Below are 16638 nucleotides of genomic sequence, written 5' to 3'. Positions count from 1 at the left end.
CAACAGAAGACACTAGAACCTTTTAAAGCTCCATAAATAATGTAACACGGGTCATCAGCACTCTAGTCACATCCAGTCCATTTAAAGACAATACTGCTAAGATACTCCCAATTTAACATGAACTGTAAGAATTGCTTTCTGTTTAACTCGTTGAAAATAGTTTTAGAAATAAAAAATGTAAAAGTTGATTCTGCAATAGCCCAGTTGTGCTGATAATGACAACGCCAGTTTCCATTTGAACAAGTTTATTTCATCAGCATGTCAATTTCTCCCTGAAATGAAAACAGTTTTGATCTAAACTGAATACAGTAGAATGATGTTTACATTCATGTGAAAACGCTGCTCCCTGGAGGCAAAATGGGACCCTCAAGTGTTGAGACACTCAGACAACATGCAGTGTAAAGTGACGCCCTGCTCCCAATTAAAGCAACACGTAAACAAGCTCACCATGTCCTAGTACTATTTCAGATTTTTCAAAAATACTTATGACACTCAATAAAGATACATTTTCCTTTATTAGGTTCATCAATATTTTACAAGCAAAAGAACTTAATAAAGGCCAAATTAAATATCACATGTATTATATGAGGCAAACATTTAAGTACAAGGGTTCCGTCATCCGGACCGCAACCGTCTGATATCTGAAAAAAATAAAACAAACAAATAATTATGTTCAATGCAACCTTACATGGAAGATGGAGGGAGAGAGAAAGAAATTCAGAGAATTTAATACCTAGTTAAGTTTGTCAATGCCGAGCTCTTCAGGTGTGGAGACGCCAAGCTCATCTAATGTTGGCTTCAGCTCTTGGATCAGGTATGGGTAGATCTCTTTATGAGGTCCGGCTTTGTGCTGAAGAAATAAATCAATGGCAAATCATATTAACCATTAACTGAAATGACTGCAAAGTTGTTGGCTGGGCAAGTTTCCTGTAATTATTTATCAGCTCTGAGAAGCTTTCCTCTTACCTTCACAGCCTCCAAAATTCGGACAGCGCTGGCCATGTCGTCTAACCTCCGACAGGCTCTCAGTGCTGCCTCAAGAATCTTTGGCTCAGGTACCAGGTCATAACCGATCAATGTGTTCATACCTGAGGGGGGAAAATCACACGATTGAATTGGAGAACGAGGTAGGAGTCACATTTACATATTGGAACACTTTTATGAAGGTCTGACATATGGACATTTATTTTTGTGTAACTGTACATTATTCAAATCAGATAATTAGGTGTCATCCTAACAACTACCACTAGCTGTAATATCATGGGAGAAGACCTATGAGATCATTTTGTGTGCCCCTGTTGACCAATCAGTGATAGTACATCCCAAGTGTCTTAGAAGAGATGTTTGTATCTGTCGACCCTTCACATGCCAGATTTGTACCTTATTATTTCTGCTATATGAAGATTATAAAATTGAGTGTTTTAGTTTCCTGACCTACAAGATGTGAATGTTTCATAACATTTAAGTTTGAGTACAGATACCAAAACAACCAACTTGGTATCTGTACTCAAACTTAGGAAATGTCAGTAATCACTTATCACCTGTTTGATACAACAGTTTGACTCACAATAAGTACCATTTTATTCTAATAACTCAGCTTGGACCACATTCTTCTTTTTTGCAATGATGCGATGAAATCATTTTTGATTTATAATCATTTTCAGGTCTTGCATCTTTAGTGGTTCAGGGTCACTATTGTTGCATTAACTTGGTTCAGGGTCACTATTGTTGCATTAACGTACCTTTCCTCAGCTCCCATGCATCGATGTCCGGCTTGTTGAAGTAGGTGACCCAGCGGGCATCAAACTCCTCATCTGTCTCCTGCTTCCCATGAGAGTAGCACCTCGATGCCAAGGGCGCTGCAGAATGAAACAATAAAAGTTACAGTTAATGACAGCACTAAAAGAAAGCTGCGGCCTCTGGTTTCAGGTGGTGCAGGAGGGCAATCTGTGCCTTGAAGGGTATCTACAGTGAGGGAGGAGGGAAAGGACAAATGCTGTGTGGAAGCTAATGTGGCTGTCCTGATATGACCGGACATGCCAGGCTGATAACACACTGAAGAAACACTGTCTGAGCTATGGTTCTGATCATATGTTCAAATGAATGTGGGAATTGATTACTAAGTCATCATTGATTGTAAATATCCAATACGTGTATATATATGCCTCATTCAACTTCTTCATTTCCTAAAGCTTTAGTAGCATCACTGCAGTCAAAACTATAATGATAATATTAATACGTTTCCTGTTTGTTAGTATCTACAGCAAAGCACAGGTTGATATCCATGATAATATCTCAGAGACTAACTAGTCGGCTGAACGGGGCTACAGTAACTTAACCTTACTAACCTAGCTAGCATGTTAGTTAGCAGCTAGCATCGGAACCACAACTACAGGGCCCGAGTGTGAGCTCTCTAAACGGGTCATTGCAAGGACATGGAGCCGGTCGAGCTCCAGCCCGGGCGGATTTCAGATCAGCCAAAAGTCAAACTGTGTGTACGGTGTCTTGACACCACAACACCACTGAAGTGACACAAACATTAACACACTGACGGTGAGGTGTGTAGTTTTAACTGACCGTTACACCGGCTGAGTTAGCACTAGCATGCTAGCCACGTTTGAATTTCCGCTAGAGCTTCCTAGAAACATCGAGCAGGCTGTGGAATAACGAAACAACACGAGTGGGTGGTGAACAGGCGGAGACGGTACCTTGGCTTCCGGGCCCCGGGCGGGCCAGACTCCGGGCCCCGGAGACAGAGAGGCGGACGGCGGCTCTGAACATGCTGCGGTTCTGCCAGCTAAACAAACCAGTGACGGTTGGCAGGACGAAGCTAACACCAGCTAGCATAGCCCGGCACGTACGCGCTCCGCTGCTGCGCATGCGCGAACACAGCCCCATTGATATTTTCTCCTGTGCTTTTGACCCCCGGCTTCCTAATTTGACATTGTTCAGAGGTTATAGGCAATAAAACGTAATACTTTATTCATGAATTGATTTAATATTAATACGGTTAACTGATTTCTGAATATCTGGTGAATATCCCTTGTATGTTTGATGTGAAGTTGCCAACCACCAGCAGATATCAGGGATTACCAGCAGAGGTTTAAGACGAATCATCAGTGGTTTATCTAAGTGTGTTTCTTCCTTTAAATCACATGACACCCTCTGATGAGGCAGTCCCACCAGGGGCTGATCAGACCTGGGTGTGGGCCCCTGACATCCGGGGTCCCAGTTGGAGTCTTTCCCTCTGAACCAGAGCCACTGCAGCGCTCACCCTGGAGTTTCGGTTCAGTTCGACAACTCGCGTCCGAACGTTTATTGCAGCAGTAGAACAGGTTTAGTGTTTGGCGTCTAGACTCCAATTAAGTCACTCCCCCATTTGATTACACAGGAATGATGGGAGTGACGAGCATATACTTGTAACCCCCCCTCCGTCGGAGCCTACAGGTGGATGCTGGGGGGGTGGGGGGGCTGAAGCAACTGGTTGTGGAAAGTGAGGTATGTCACATGATGTATGTCACATGATTGGAGCAGCGCCCCGCGAGTTGACTGCCGGATCTAGCTCGCAGGCGGCGCTCCATGTATGGTCTGGTGCAGGGCTCGTCCACGGATACCTATATGTTTGAGCAACCTGATGGTGGATGTTGCAATACAACACCTGCAGCCAACCTCCACTGGGGGGAGCTATTGCTTTCTGGCCACGTAGCTCTGCCTCGGATGCCAACTCCGAGCGCTGCAGCCTCTTCCTCTCAGTTAAAACAGACCCAGTTCTCTCAGGTACATTTGTACAGAAGTTTTCAACATGATTGGCAAAGTTTGTCTTTTTCTTTTTTTGAACTGTATTACATTATAAAGGGATGTATTTCTAATAATTCCCACTCTCAACACTGATTCATATAATGATATGTATCTCAACAGCCACAAACTGCAATCGCCAAACGAAACACGTAGTCAATTCAACAGCTAAATATGAGGTGTCCCCTATGGATAATGTGTCATATGTTCATCTCACAGAAAAGTTCAGTCAGTTAATAGTATGTACTTTATATATTTCAGTATACAGCATTGTGCTTTGGGGGGGCCGTTAAAACTCCAAGCACAACTTATCTGCTGGAAAACACAACATAAAAAAGCAACTTTCCTCACCTTTGACCCGATTAAATACAGTAGTTGCTGAAACAATATCAGATTTTTTATAAAGGTTTGAAGAATATAAACTACACTTTGTCACTTCCTTAAACTACCAATAGCTGTAATATCATGGGAGAAGACCTGTAAGATAAATTTGTGTGCCACTGTTGACCAATCAGTGAAACTACATCCCAAGTGTCTTAGAAGAGATGTTTGATTCTGTCGACCCTTCACATGCCAGATTTGTACCTTATTATTTCTGCTATATGAAGATTATAAAATGTAGTGTTTTAGTTTCCTGGCCTACTAGAAGTGAATGTTTGATAACATTTAAGTTTGAGTACAGATACCAAAACAAGCAATTTGGTATCTGTACTCAAACTTAGGAAATGTCAGTAATCAATTACAACCTGTTTAATACAACAGTTTGACTCACAATAAGTACCGTTTTATTCTAATAACTTAGCTTGGAACACATTCTTCTTTTTTTGCAATGACTATGAAATCCTTATTGATTTATAATAATTTGCAGCGCTTGCATCTTTAGTGGTTCAGGGTCACTATTGTTGCATTAACTTGGTTCAGAGTCACTATTGTTGCATTAACCTACCTTTTCTCAGCTCCCATGCATCGAGGTCGGGCTTGTTGAAATAGGTGACCCAGCGGGTCACCTATTTGTGCTTTGGGGGGGGGGCGTTAAAACTCCAAGCACAACTTATCTGCTAGAAAACAAAACATAAAAAACAACTTTCCTCACCTTTGACCCGATTAAACACAGTAGTTGCTGAAGCAATATCAGTTTTTTTATAAAGGTTTGAAGAATATAAACTACACTATGTCAGTTATCGGTCTTGTGGTGTTGAATACTAATTTCCCACTGTGCTGCGTGTCAGTGACGGAGGACCAAGTGACCTGGATCCAAAATCAACTGACCACTGACAGATTTAGGTGCAGGTGCAGTAAAACCATAGATTTGTTTAAACTTAATTTGTTCTGAAAGCTATTTGCTCCAATAAAAGATCCATCTATACTTACATACACAGAACTTAAGCTGGGATGCATTTCCACAACTAGTTTATTTATTTCACTGATGACAAATCCATCAGTCAAGATTAAACCAAAACATTCTTGTCTTATCATCCATTATTATGTTCATGAATTCACTTAAAAGTAGAAAACATGATAAAGATGTTTATATTTTCATCAGAATATGATCGTATACTCATTGCTGCTAATAATAATTACAAAGTTGGTGTCGCAAACTGTTTTAAATGTAAACATGCACCATGTACAAAACACTTATCATCGAGTATCATAGTGTTTTAAAATTCTCAGTAAAGCTGCATTCTGATGCAATACTGTGGATTATGAATTGATAGTACTTTCATTTTTGCTGTTGGAGGTAGATGTAACCTAACCTGAAATCACACACACAAGTTTAAACTCAGAGCTTCTTGTTATCTTCAGTTACATTTCAAATGTTTTCCAATTATTTTCCAATTGTCCTTATAACTATACACTCTAATTGTAATATAATTAACCTACATAAACATTATCATTTTCAAGTTGTAGTGGTAGGCTAGTTTTGATCCACTGGAACTCAAATACTATTATATACAAAAAATAAAGACAGTGAATGAAGAAAAGAAAAAAAGTAAAAAAAGTCCAAATGTTCAAAGTAATGTATCAGCACTCAATAAGATATTATCATATTGGTATGGTTCCTGATAGAAACCTTATTTTCATCTCCTAATAACAAAATCACTTCTATGCAGAATGCAACATCTTTGTTCCAACACATTTATCTCACATGTAGAAAAAATATCTTTGTCCTAAACAATGAATTGTTCATCCAATTGTCCCCATGATTATAAAAATCTAATATAATGAACCTCCATACAAACATTAAATATGATGCTTATTTATTAATTGTTTGTACATACACATTAAATCATACACGTTTGAATTCAGAGTTATTTCATGTTCTTTATCAAATTTGATGTTGCTGACAGTCATGATAAAATAAACAAGTCTAACAAATCCAAATTTTCCATCTGCGGTGAGTCCTGGTTTGTTCAGGGGGACCACATGCTCCAGTCGTCCTGACACAGTCTCTTGGCTCTGTCCTCTGAGGACGGACTGTGAGCTGGCCTGAGCAGAGCCCTGCGTCTCTCTGTGTCCTCTGCAGGAACACCCAGGGACTGTGGAGGCTGGTATCCAGGCTCTTGGGGATCCAGAGGGTCTTTAGAGAGCAGGATACAGATGGCAGGGACCGTCCTCTGCGTGCTTGTCCCTGCAGCTCCCTGCTGTGGATCCTCCCAGACCTCATTCACTGTCTTGTAGTAGAGTTTGGACACCTGGTGCAGCCCTCCCACTTTACGTTTCAGGATCTCCACGCAGGTGATAGTCTTGGTGACTCCCCTTCCTGAGCCAGTGAAGACCACCTGCCTCAGAGATGTCCCGTTGCTGTCTCTCCCCTCCCTGTGCATGCGAGCTGTCACAAACCGCAGTAAATTCCGGATCTTACTTCCCTCCTTCACTCTCATGTGCAGAATGTCATCTGCCAGGCCGGGGATGGGATAAACACTGCTGTCCTCTGTGCGGCTGATTCTCCTCAAGTTGCTTTGGCCAAGTTTTGAAGACACAGAGGAGGACGGGACACAGGGGTTGAGGGATGCAGCCTGTGGCTCCATTGCAGTGCTGCATGCAGCATTTGAACTCTTCATCTGACCAGTGGGTTCAGTAGAAAGCCTCAAAAGAGGATGCTGAGGAGAGGATGATGTCAGAGGATGATGTATCTGAGCCTGCAGCCTTGGTTATAGCCATACATACCTCGTAGTCTGAAGGTTGGCCTCTTGTTCATTTGTGCAAGAAACTAAAAAACTGAGCAGCTTTGAAATTCAAACTTGTGACACGTCTTGATCTTCTGTCTTCTGTCTACACTGCGTTTCCATTTTGTCTCCACAGTACGTAGATGACAGGCAGCAGAATGAACAGAGCATTTCTTCCTCTAATCCCATTGACGTGAAGGAAAAGATGTCCTTGCTCTATTCAGCTCTGAGGACAGCTGATGCCAACAAACACATATGAGGCTCGGAGCGAGACATGTAGAGTGGGACATAGTGCTCTTAAAGGCACATGCAACATTTAACAATGTCTGTCACATTCTGGGCTGTTGGTTTTTGGAGGGGGGGGGAGCTTTTGTTAAACCCTCGAGGGCTCAGAGATTGTATTTGTCTGTATGGTTGCTTGAATCATACAGATGAATAAACATGAGTTAATGAGATTTAACAAGGCATGTAGTTGAAATAATTCCTTGTTTCAAACGATTTGGTCGTGATTGTCATGTTTTGTTGATTTTCTTAATGTGCATTTTTGTAGATATTTCATCAACCTCTTGAAAAAAATCTCTTTTGGGGTAAAGATATAAATAAGTAGCTGTGCCATTATACAGAAATATTATGTTTTTCGAGACAACTTCCCCTCTGCACTATCATCACAGAGCCATATGGTCTTTGAGAAATGTCTTCCTTTGGGCTGTTCCAGCAACTTCACAGCTCAGCTCCCTTCAGTCCATCGCCAGCTGGGCTGACCCAGAAAATGCTCGCTACATAATTTTGAGTCCATGGCATTTCGGAGACAATCACACCTCAGAGCGGCTGTTTAAAGGGATAGTTCACCCAAAAATGAAAATCCGATGTGTGATTGTCTCTGAAATGAGTCAAAATTACGCAGCAAGCATTTTAGATAATGAGTTAACTTTAATTTTTTGGTTGAACTATCCCTTTAAGCCAAACTTGTAAATGAAAATTATTAGGGCTGGGCAAGTTAACTCGTTTTAATCGAGTTAACTCAAGTGATGAGTTAACTCGATTAATTATTTTATCTCGCATTAACTCAGGTTTGATTATTTATTGTTTTATTGTGAAAGTCAGGCTTTTATTTTGTGAAAGTCTGTTGCTGACTGCTGCGGAACAGGAAAAAAGAAAATAATTGGCGGATAAACAACCATGGATAAGGGTACGGAGCTTTTACATGGCCATTTTCATTTTAAAGTTCTTCCAGATGGCGGAGTCGACAGAACCAAAGTTATTTGTAGCCACTGCCAAGGTGAATTTTCTTATCACCGGAGTACTTCCAGTCTAAAATATCACCTAAATGCAAAACACACAGTTGATATCAGCAAATCACTCAACGAAACAGCGAGCGGAGCGAGGCTTCAGCAGACTACGTTAGACGCAGGGAGGAGTATACATTTTTCATAACGAAGAGGATAACATTAATGCCCTGGCAGTGGCATTGACCTTTAATTTTGTATTTGCTTTGATAACATTGTTAAATTGAGATTTACACTGAATATTTCATTTAACTACTACTGTATTAAATGCTGATGTTAAAAGTGTTTGCACAACAAATGTTATGGCACTTTCGTTCATATGGCAGAACATTGAAAATAAAATTGCGCTATACACTACTTTTTAATTCATTACTGGATTTTGCGTATACAAATGCGATTAATCGTGATTAATCAGGGAAATCATGCGATTAATCGCGATTAAAACTTTTAATCGTTGCCCAGCCCTAAAAATTATCAAAAAGGCAGCACTTGTAAGAGAAGATCTCTTTGCAAACAGATGTGTTTTCATTGGTGGGGAAGCAGCTGGGGGGCTCATATGGAACCAGTACACTGTTATAATGGGGCATTTCTGCCTCAAAGGATGGTGTGCACTTCTTGTTATTCACTGACTCGAACAATGGCATTCTTAGCACTGTCTATATCACCCAGGGCAAATGGCAGCTGGCACCCAGGAGAATAATCCACTGCGCATAAGTGTCAATTAAATGTCCAACAGTGAATTATAGTATAATCATCAAGACAAAACATTTTTGTTTTTGATTGAAATCCCTCGTTCCATCATATGAGGGTTTTCAGTGTAAAGTACATGACTATATTTTTGTGTGGGGCGTCTAATTTGATTTGATCTGAAATAAGAATCAGACACAGGCTCAACACCCACGATGTGAATGTGGTCACAGTGTTATCCAACTGCAGCAGTCTCCACAGTTTGAATCATGACAGCACAGTTATCAGCTCTGTGGTGATAATGATGATCCCATATAGAGACTTGTTAGCGGTTCCACCTCCATCTTGTGGTGCAACTTATGTATTACACATATAACAAGTAAAATGGGCCTTTGCGTTTTAGGTCAAACTGCATATACAAGAAAGATGAAAACATTTGATCTGTTGCAAACAAATATTGTAGAAGTTTATTTAAAAAAATGTGTTCAAATAAAAATGTTTCTATAAGACTGGCAGTAGATACGTTTAAATGATATCAGATACAAGGCTAATAAAGGTTTTACAGGTGCTCGATTCAACAACTCAACAACTCAACACTTCATCTCTTCCATCTAATATAATCATACATGATCAAATATAGAAGAGATCCCTTATTCAGATTTGTGGAGTATCCTTTGAGTTAGAAACAGTATTATTCACTTGTCACATCCGTCAAAACTAATCTGTAAATGTTAAGATTTAATCTGGGTCCATGTTTTTATATGATATCTACGGCATAAAGAAATGTTGCCATACAGCACATGTGCATGTTAGTTTTCTTAGCACGGCTTTGACGCAATTACTTGTAAAATTTCCCTGTGGATCTCGGCTTCCTGAGTGTTGATGTGGACATCTCCCACCTGACCATTTTCATACCTGAGAAAGAAAAGAGAAACATGGAATATAGATAGTCTGTAGCTAGTGGGAGGGTTTCTTGTCTGCTGCTTTATATTTCACTCACACAAAGAGGAAGCGTGTGCACACGTTGTCAGATTTCGGACACACCCAAATGTTCCCATGCTTTTGAAGGTCTTTTGAAGTGATGACTGTTGGAGACATTACACAATGTCACACACTAATATTAACAAATCAAAGCTACACTACATTTTCCATATTTACCTTCACAGAGTGCAATGCAGTTCAGGTTGCTGCTCTGCAGAAACCTTGCTTGCCCTGGCTCTTCCTTAAAACAAAGATTAGAAATGATCTTTGTTTAGACAGGATTAGAATCAGGATTAGATTCCAACAAAAGAAGATGTTGTTGTACGAGGAGCATATGAGCTCAGCCTGAACAAATGTGAGCGATAATCGACTGTACCTGTTTGACTTTGTTCATTCGATTATATTTCTTTAGGAGATCTTCTCTGGCAGTTATTTGGTGTCGACCTTTCCCTATCTCTGAACAAAGACAAAGAATATTTTTCAAAAACTGAAAAGCAATAATGTACAGAATGATTATATATTATGTGTAGATATTATATTAGTTTTATATACAAACCATACTACAAGTGATTGAAATGGGCTTTATATTTATAGAAACTTATCCTATTTAATATTATTATTATTAATAATAATAATAAGAATAATATCAAGTGTGTATTCTTACCTGAATATCCAAAAGATATGCTTGAGATAGGACTCAAATAGATGCCTTTCCCATATGCAGCTCCATGAAGCTTAAATAGAAAAAGAAAATTACTTTTAAAGGTCCAAATGAATATATAATACTCTTGTGGGTTGAAATCTCCACTGTGAAATGCATAGACCTTGGTGTTTACATACTCTACCTGTAGTTTGGTGTATGAGGCATTAACCAGCCCATTTCTTAGAATAGAGTGCCAGTTTTCAATGTGGGAACCACTGGAAGATGAAACGATCAGGGCTGAGCAAATGAAGCAGCATATACAATTGATATTATTATAATTTTTTTGCAGTGCTACAGCTTTTATTTTACTCACTGGAAAGCGAAGGTGCTGCCATAAAGCTTTCTGGCGGTTTGGAATCGAGCCTCTTTGGACGGAGGGTTGCTGATCAACAGGAACTGATGGGGCGTGTGCATGAATTTCAGTTGCTATATTATGCAGCAAGGGATTAAAAAAAATATTATCCAGCGTATGAAGCACAGAATATGATTTAAACATTTTGCAGGTAAAATATTAACCTTGGCTTTTAAACGTGTAGCTACTGTGTGAAGACGTCATGTTCTTACAGTGGACGGCTCTGTCGTACCTTGTGCAGTGGAAGCTTGACAATGTGGGACCTGTTGCTCGACAAAATCCTGTCGTCAAACACACAAACGTACATTTGAATATGAATCTGAGAAACATTGACATTATCACAAGTTAAATAGAACAACTACAGGAGTGAAACACTAGTGCAGTTAGTAACACTCACCATTGTAGCAGGGGATAAGCGAGAGGATCTAACTTGTCCATCTGCTTCCTAATTTCAGAATGTGGACCCTGGAAATGAAATTAACATCATGAAGACAAGTGTTTATGGTGTCACTGGTGTTACTGGTGTAGGATTGATTTTCAGATCAGTCACCTGTGCCATCCTCCTGACTAATAAGACACTGTCCAGGGCTTTTTGCAGCCGGTCGTAGCTCTTTCTCTGCCACAACAAATGACAAGAATCTTTTAGAACTTAAAACCTGACCCAAATTAAATAATAATTTTCATAGTGACATTGTTTATACCTTAGGAGTAAAGGCCAGGGCTTTAGGGTTGTATGGATCAACGACAGAAGGGTACGGCTCAAATATGATGCTCTTGCGTGAAGACTGAAGAGCAGCTCTGCACACAGCGACCAGCAGGTCAATCACCTGCAGGAACAGGGATTCTTTTTCACACATAACTCTTATTGTGATCCCTCATGCTTTGTGTTTAAAGTGTGCGTGTGTTTGTTACCAACCTCTGCACCGGTAGCAACCTCCTCCGTAGCTCCAGACATGACCCCCAGTGCGTAGAAGGAAAACACACACAGCTCCCTGGTGCAAACTGCAGGCTGCAAACACACAAAACAGGATAGTGACAAAGGCTCACCTGGATTTGAAAGTTCTGCCATATTATTATTTCATCAATTGACTGTTAATTTCTTTGCAGCAGTGTACCTTTAACATGGGGCCGTTCTGAAACACATGTCGCTCATCACACACCACACAGAATTCATTCAGTGTCGGCATTCTCTGCTCAGCGTACCTCATTATCTGTGTACAAGTAAATCATATTGCCTTAAAAACACACACCCAGAAATGAAACTGTTCAAGTGTGGGCCCAGGGAACAGACTCCACACATCAGAAGCATCATAGAATCAGCTTCACCATTTAAAGAAATGTTACAGAAAGTTAAAAAAAATACTGCATCCTTCCACCAAGTTTTGTGGAAATCCGTCTGGTAGTTTTTGTGAAATCTTGCTTTCGAACAAACATGGGAACTAACCAATAAACAAACAGACAGAGGTGAAAACCTCCTCGTGGAAGAACATCTCAATGAAAGAGGTGCTGCAATTTTCATGGCTGGACAGGCTGGTGTCAAAGCTCACAACAAACATTATAGGTTTTTAAAAAAAGCAATTGTTATTCAGCAATTATTCATTTACAATTCACTTTTTCACAATTTTACCACATGAAAGCTATTGCTTTTATTATTCCTCACAATCGACATATGTATATTAGTGAATACAGGTGTTTGTTGGCCTACATTTATATATTCATCCTCCTCATGCGCAAACATAAGGTGAGAGAAACATACACATGTTAAACTGTATAATGTTTACAATGATAAAATGTATGGTGGACCGTATAGGGATAAGGCTTTACCTGCACTAAGAAGCCATGCTGCAGAGTCGGGGTGGTCTTGCAATGTCCGATGGCCTGGGAGGAGAAGAGCAGCTCCATCAGATGTTTGGTGTTGAGCTGTGCTGATGATTTCACTGCTGATACCAACACCCTCTGTGGAAGAAGACACAAACACTTTCAGTGGATAAATACATTTTAAAAAACCCAGTAAGACTGTTGCACGCACAGCAGTAACAGCCATCTGGAGGGAGTCCTCACCTTCCCACTGGGTGTGTAGGTGAAGAGCTCTCCTCTGGGATTCTTGATGGTGTAGTAGGTCGTGTGATTTGTAAATCGGCTCAGTTTCATGCCTGGTAAAAAAAGTCTTCCTTTCATAGATGGAGGCTGGAGCTCATTTGACCTGTTCACAGTGAGGATGGAACAGAGAGGTAAACACTTATCCACCAGCAGATCCAGTCAGGCGTGAAACAGCTGGATCCTTGAAGTCACCTCTTACTTTGACAGTGGTAACCATTTGCCGAGTCGAGCTTGGAGTTTCTTGATGGTTCCACTCGGTCTGAACCAGCTGTGTCTGCGCCTCTGCTGGATCACAATCTTCTCGTTGGTCAGGTGGTCCCACACCCGAGATATGAAAACTGCGAGAATACTTGGGAAGAGAACACATCAGTCAAGCATTGAATTATATCCAAATAATAAGGGATGAAATCTTACAACACTTTATCTTATCCATTTTTGCACAATTCCGGTTTATACTACTCTCATCCTATCCACTGTGTGCCTTATATCTTCATACTATGTCATACTGTGTACTTTGTTTTGTGTACTTATTTGTTCTGTTCTTGCGTACTTATATGTTGCGTATACTTATATGTTCACACCTGGGATCAGTCCTGTACATATGGAAGAATTGAGACTAAAGCTGACTTTGACTTCGACTGAGTTGTCCCATCACTGCCATTAGAGTAATAAAGGACACTCACTTCTGCAGTTGGTTCCCGAGCCTGAAGTGATCCATGTTGGACGCCTGGAAGACTTCAACTGAGGGTGCTGCAGTGGGAAACATCATTTAATCACTGTATTTACTGCACAGTTATTTTTGCAGCAGTGTTGCAGACGCTCACCGGGTCCATCCAGGTACTGAGACAGAGAGAAGTGCAGACGGATAACAATGGGCTCCGATGGGTCAATCCTCCAGGCGTTGGCCACCTCCTCCTGTGGACACACACAAAGAGCATGAACAGGCCCATGATGCCATGACAGGAAACTTGACTGTGGAGCTGAAAGCAGACAGAGGGAGCCAAGAAATTAAATCTTGGATAAAAACGGGTGTTTAAACAGAACAATGATCCCAAAAACGAATCAGAAAAGGTTCTGGGATGATAACCAAGCTAATATTATCATTATATAATTGTGTTACAAATATATTTTTGAGTGTGTGTTAAATTTTCTGAAGATGCATAGGTGGTATGTGAAGTTAAATTTGTAAAAGTTGTGAAAAAGGATGTGCGGGAATGTTAAAACTACAGAACAGATTTCTTGGAATCTCCCTGGAAAGATGGGACGTGAGCCCAGACAAAACAAATAACTTTTGGCACAGATCTGGTTAAAGAGATCAATCTATTCTCTGTATCACTTTCTGTAATATTGTGAAATAACAATTTTCAGATTTTCACCAATTTCTCAGGGACTGATTCATGGGTATTGATGATTTTTTTCTTCAATTTGGTGCAGCTTGATTAAATAGGACTGTTGGTGTTTGGCTGAGGGATGTGCTCTACTGAGTGCCATTCAAGTTTTGTTTGTTGCTTTGACGGATGAAACACGGCCAAGAAAGAACCCTTCTATTTTGTCAAAAATGTGGATCCAATATCTTTTATATCACTTTCTGTGTTATTGAGAGATAGGGAGATTCATTTTTATATTTTATTTTATCAGTGAATAATTCATGAAACTAATACTGATAAATAGTGCATGCAATTCGGTGCAGGGGTCTGTATCATTCTAATTATGACATGCTGCCAGAACTTTTGACTGTAACAGTTAGAACAGGACAGTGAAATGAACTCACATCCAGAAAGTTGGCGTTAATGTTTAAATCAACGTCCACAGCATCGACTGGTTGATACACCCTAACAGAAGAAGAATGAGGAGAACATTAGATGATCTAGAAGAGGTTTCCCTTCATTTTCAGGCCATGGATGAGAGAGGATGTTCAGACGTTCACCTGACAGAGACGCCAGAGTCAGAATACAGAGTTCTGACGGTCTCGATGTCCGTCTCCAGCTGGGGGTGGTGAGACAGGTCTGTGGTACAGCTCTCCTGCCAAGACAAACACCAACACACTCACCTTATGTTGCAAGCAGCTCCGCTCCGCAGGGCACTGACGGATTAAACCACTCAGAGTTCTTAACAATAGCTGAGAAGACGGCTGTTACTACCATCACCAACTTCCAGAAACACAATAATTAAAGCTTTTTTTTAAAAATCATATGCTGGAGTAATATCCATAGAGCTACCAGGAGGTGACTGAAAGTGATGTTTACCTGTATTCCACACAGGATCTCCCCTGTGTCACTGTCCTCATCAGTTTGGCTCTCTGTCCGCTGCTTGCACATAGTCTTCTGTCGGGTTAATGCGAAAAGCTGTCGATCAAAAGATCTCCTTATTTACGCAAACAATCAGTTCCCTCAGTCAACCCAACGTCACTATACTGCTCAGTGTAACAAAACATGTAATATAAGTGTTTGATACATTGAATGATAATGTTTTTGATGATTTCCATCAATTTATTTGCAAATTATATTTCTGGTTACACCAAGAGGCTAATGGTTTTATTAATAAAATGACCCAGTGTCAGTTTCTATCTATTCGCTCTCGTCAAACTAAAGATATTCAATTCAAAAGCTGCAAATATGTATAACTGGAACCAGAACAGAAGCTGCATTTTTGTTTAAAAAATAACTTCAACCACTGATTTATTCTCAAAATTGCCAAACATTGATTTTTTTTTCACCAACTGATTAGTTCATTGAATATTTCAGACACTTGAAGAGAGGAACTGGAGATTTAAAACTACACTCACCATGCATTCAGTTCTGTGACACTTCTTCACCAAAAATCAACAGTTGGTTCGTTCCACTGTACTAAACAGAAAAACTGGCAGAACATACGTGAGTTAATCAGTTCATCTACTTCTGCCATAGAGACAAGAACATATTGGTGATGGAATACGCATAACATAAAGTTATTACCTCTCTTCAATGGGAATATCTCCAAATATTCCACTTGAGAAACCTTTAAATCCTGTAAAAAAGATATATATTTGACCCCAAAACCACCAAAACAAACGAGTATCTCTGTTTGTCAGCTCGGCCGGCTCTCCTCTCCCCCTGTGGTTTTGAACAGCAGGAAGTCCCACATGTTCAGACTTCAGCATCCCGTGATTGGCCACAGATACCGACGGACCAATCAGGTGAGCCTGGTCCTGAGAGGCAGAGAGGATGAGGACCTGCAGCTCCAGGGCTTTTACTGCAAACTTACAGTCTCTCAGTCCTGTTTGATTTGAATGGCGCCCATTGCAATGCATGTAAAGAACAATACTTTGTAAAGAAAAAGAAATCCAAACACTGTCCTGCAGCCTCTAGAGAAGTCAGGTTCATGAACCTGTTGTAAACCTGTGGTGTGAACACAAATGACTGGTGGCAGATTCTGATGAACGGTGATTCAGGTGATGTTTGGTGTGTATTGGTCGTCCTGTCCGTCTGCGGTGCTGTGATCTGACCTTAATCGGCAGTTACCCTTGTTAGCAGTCGCCTGCTGCTCTGCAGTCTGCTCAGATTAGACACTTGCAGGACTGCATACATC

At 40.4% G+C, this 16638-nt stretch overlaps 3 protein-coding genes across 3 annotated transcripts; all 3 read right to left on the bottom strand.

Annotated features, from left to right (window-relative positions):
- Positions 1-228: 228 nt before the first annotated feature.
- Positions 229-2853, bottom strand: LOC133008897 (cytochrome c oxidase subunit 5A, mitochondrial-like). The gene is made up of 5 exons (XM_061076267.1): positions 2709-2853; positions 1743-1859; positions 967-1088; positions 734-850; positions 229-641 (listed from the first exon to the last, which is right to left on the bottom strand). The coding sequence occupies exons 1-4, from the start codon at positions 2845-2847 to the stop codon at positions 734-736; spliced, it is 495 nt and encodes a 164-aa protein (XP_060932250.1). The 5' UTR covers positions 2848-2853; the 3' UTR covers positions 229-641.
- Positions 2854-6206: 3353 nt separating this feature from the next.
- On the bottom strand, positions 6207-6857 carry LOC133009707 (ribonuclease P protein subunit p25-like protein). The gene has a single exon (XM_061077245.1). The coding sequence runs from the start codon at positions 6855-6857 to the stop codon at positions 6207-6209; it is 651 nt and encodes a 216-aa protein (XP_060933228.1).
- A 2896-nt stretch (positions 6858-9753) lies between these two features.
- LOC133009706 (protein mono-ADP-ribosyltransferase PARP6-like) lies at positions 9754-16360 on the bottom strand. The gene is made up of 22 exons (XM_061077244.1): positions 16193-16360; positions 15318-15395; positions 14999-15093; positions 14843-14903; positions 13896-13986; positions 13755-13821; positions 13271-13420; positions 13033-13174; positions 12796-12927; positions 12087-12182; positions 11888-11980; positions 11673-11798; positions 11522-11587; positions 11369-11436; positions 11204-11252; positions 10933-11045; positions 10762-10834; positions 10581-10650; positions 10293-10372; positions 10094-10157; positions 9936-10020; positions 9754-9850 (listed from the first exon to the last, which is right to left on the bottom strand). The coding sequence occupies exons 1-22, from the start codon at positions 16358-16360 to the stop codon at positions 9754-9756; spliced, it is 2064 nt and encodes a 687-aa protein (XP_060933227.1).
- Positions 16361-16638: the final 278 nt, after the last annotated feature.

Source organism: Limanda limanda, chromosome 8, assembly GCF_963576545.1.
Source record: "Limanda limanda chromosome 8, fLimLim1.1, whole genome shotgun sequence".
Lineage (NCBI taxonomy): Eukaryota > Metazoa > Chordata > Actinopteri > Pleuronectiformes > Pleuronectidae > Limanda > Limanda limanda.
Note: the sequence above shows the minus strand (reverse complement) of the source record. Positions and strands in the feature narration are given on the sequence as shown.

Bases quoted from the DNA above. Each gene is read 5' to 3' on its own strand.
- LOC133009706 (XM_061077244.1), bottom strand. From the start codon at position 16,360: ATGCATTGCAATGGGCGCCATTCAAATCAAACAGGACTGAGAGACTGT. The intron at 11,046-11,203 runs GTACGACAGAGC...TGCATAATATAG, and splicing joins TCAAGCTTCCACTGCACAAG to CAACTGAAATTCATGCACAC. The intron at 10,158-10,292 runs GTACAGTCGATT...CTTTGTTTTAAG, and splicing joins GAATGAACAAAGTCAAACAG to GAAGAGCCAGGGCAAGCAAG.
- LOC133009707 (XM_061077245.1), bottom strand. From the start codon at position 6,857: ATGAAGAGTTCAAATGCTGCATGCAGCACTGCAATGGAGCCACAGGCT.
- LOC133008897 (XM_061076267.1), bottom strand. From the start codon at position 2,847: ATGCTAGCTGGTGTTAGCTTCGTCCTGCCAACCGTCACTGGTTTGTTT. The intron at 1,860-2,708 runs GTACCGTCTCCG...TTCATTCTGCAG, and splicing joins CCCGGGGCCCGGAAGCCAAG to CGCCCTTGGCATCGAGGTGC. The intron at 1,089-1,742 runs GTACGTTAATGC...TTCCCCCCTCAG, and splicing joins TGCATGGGAGCTGAGGAAAG to GTATGAACACATTGATCGGT.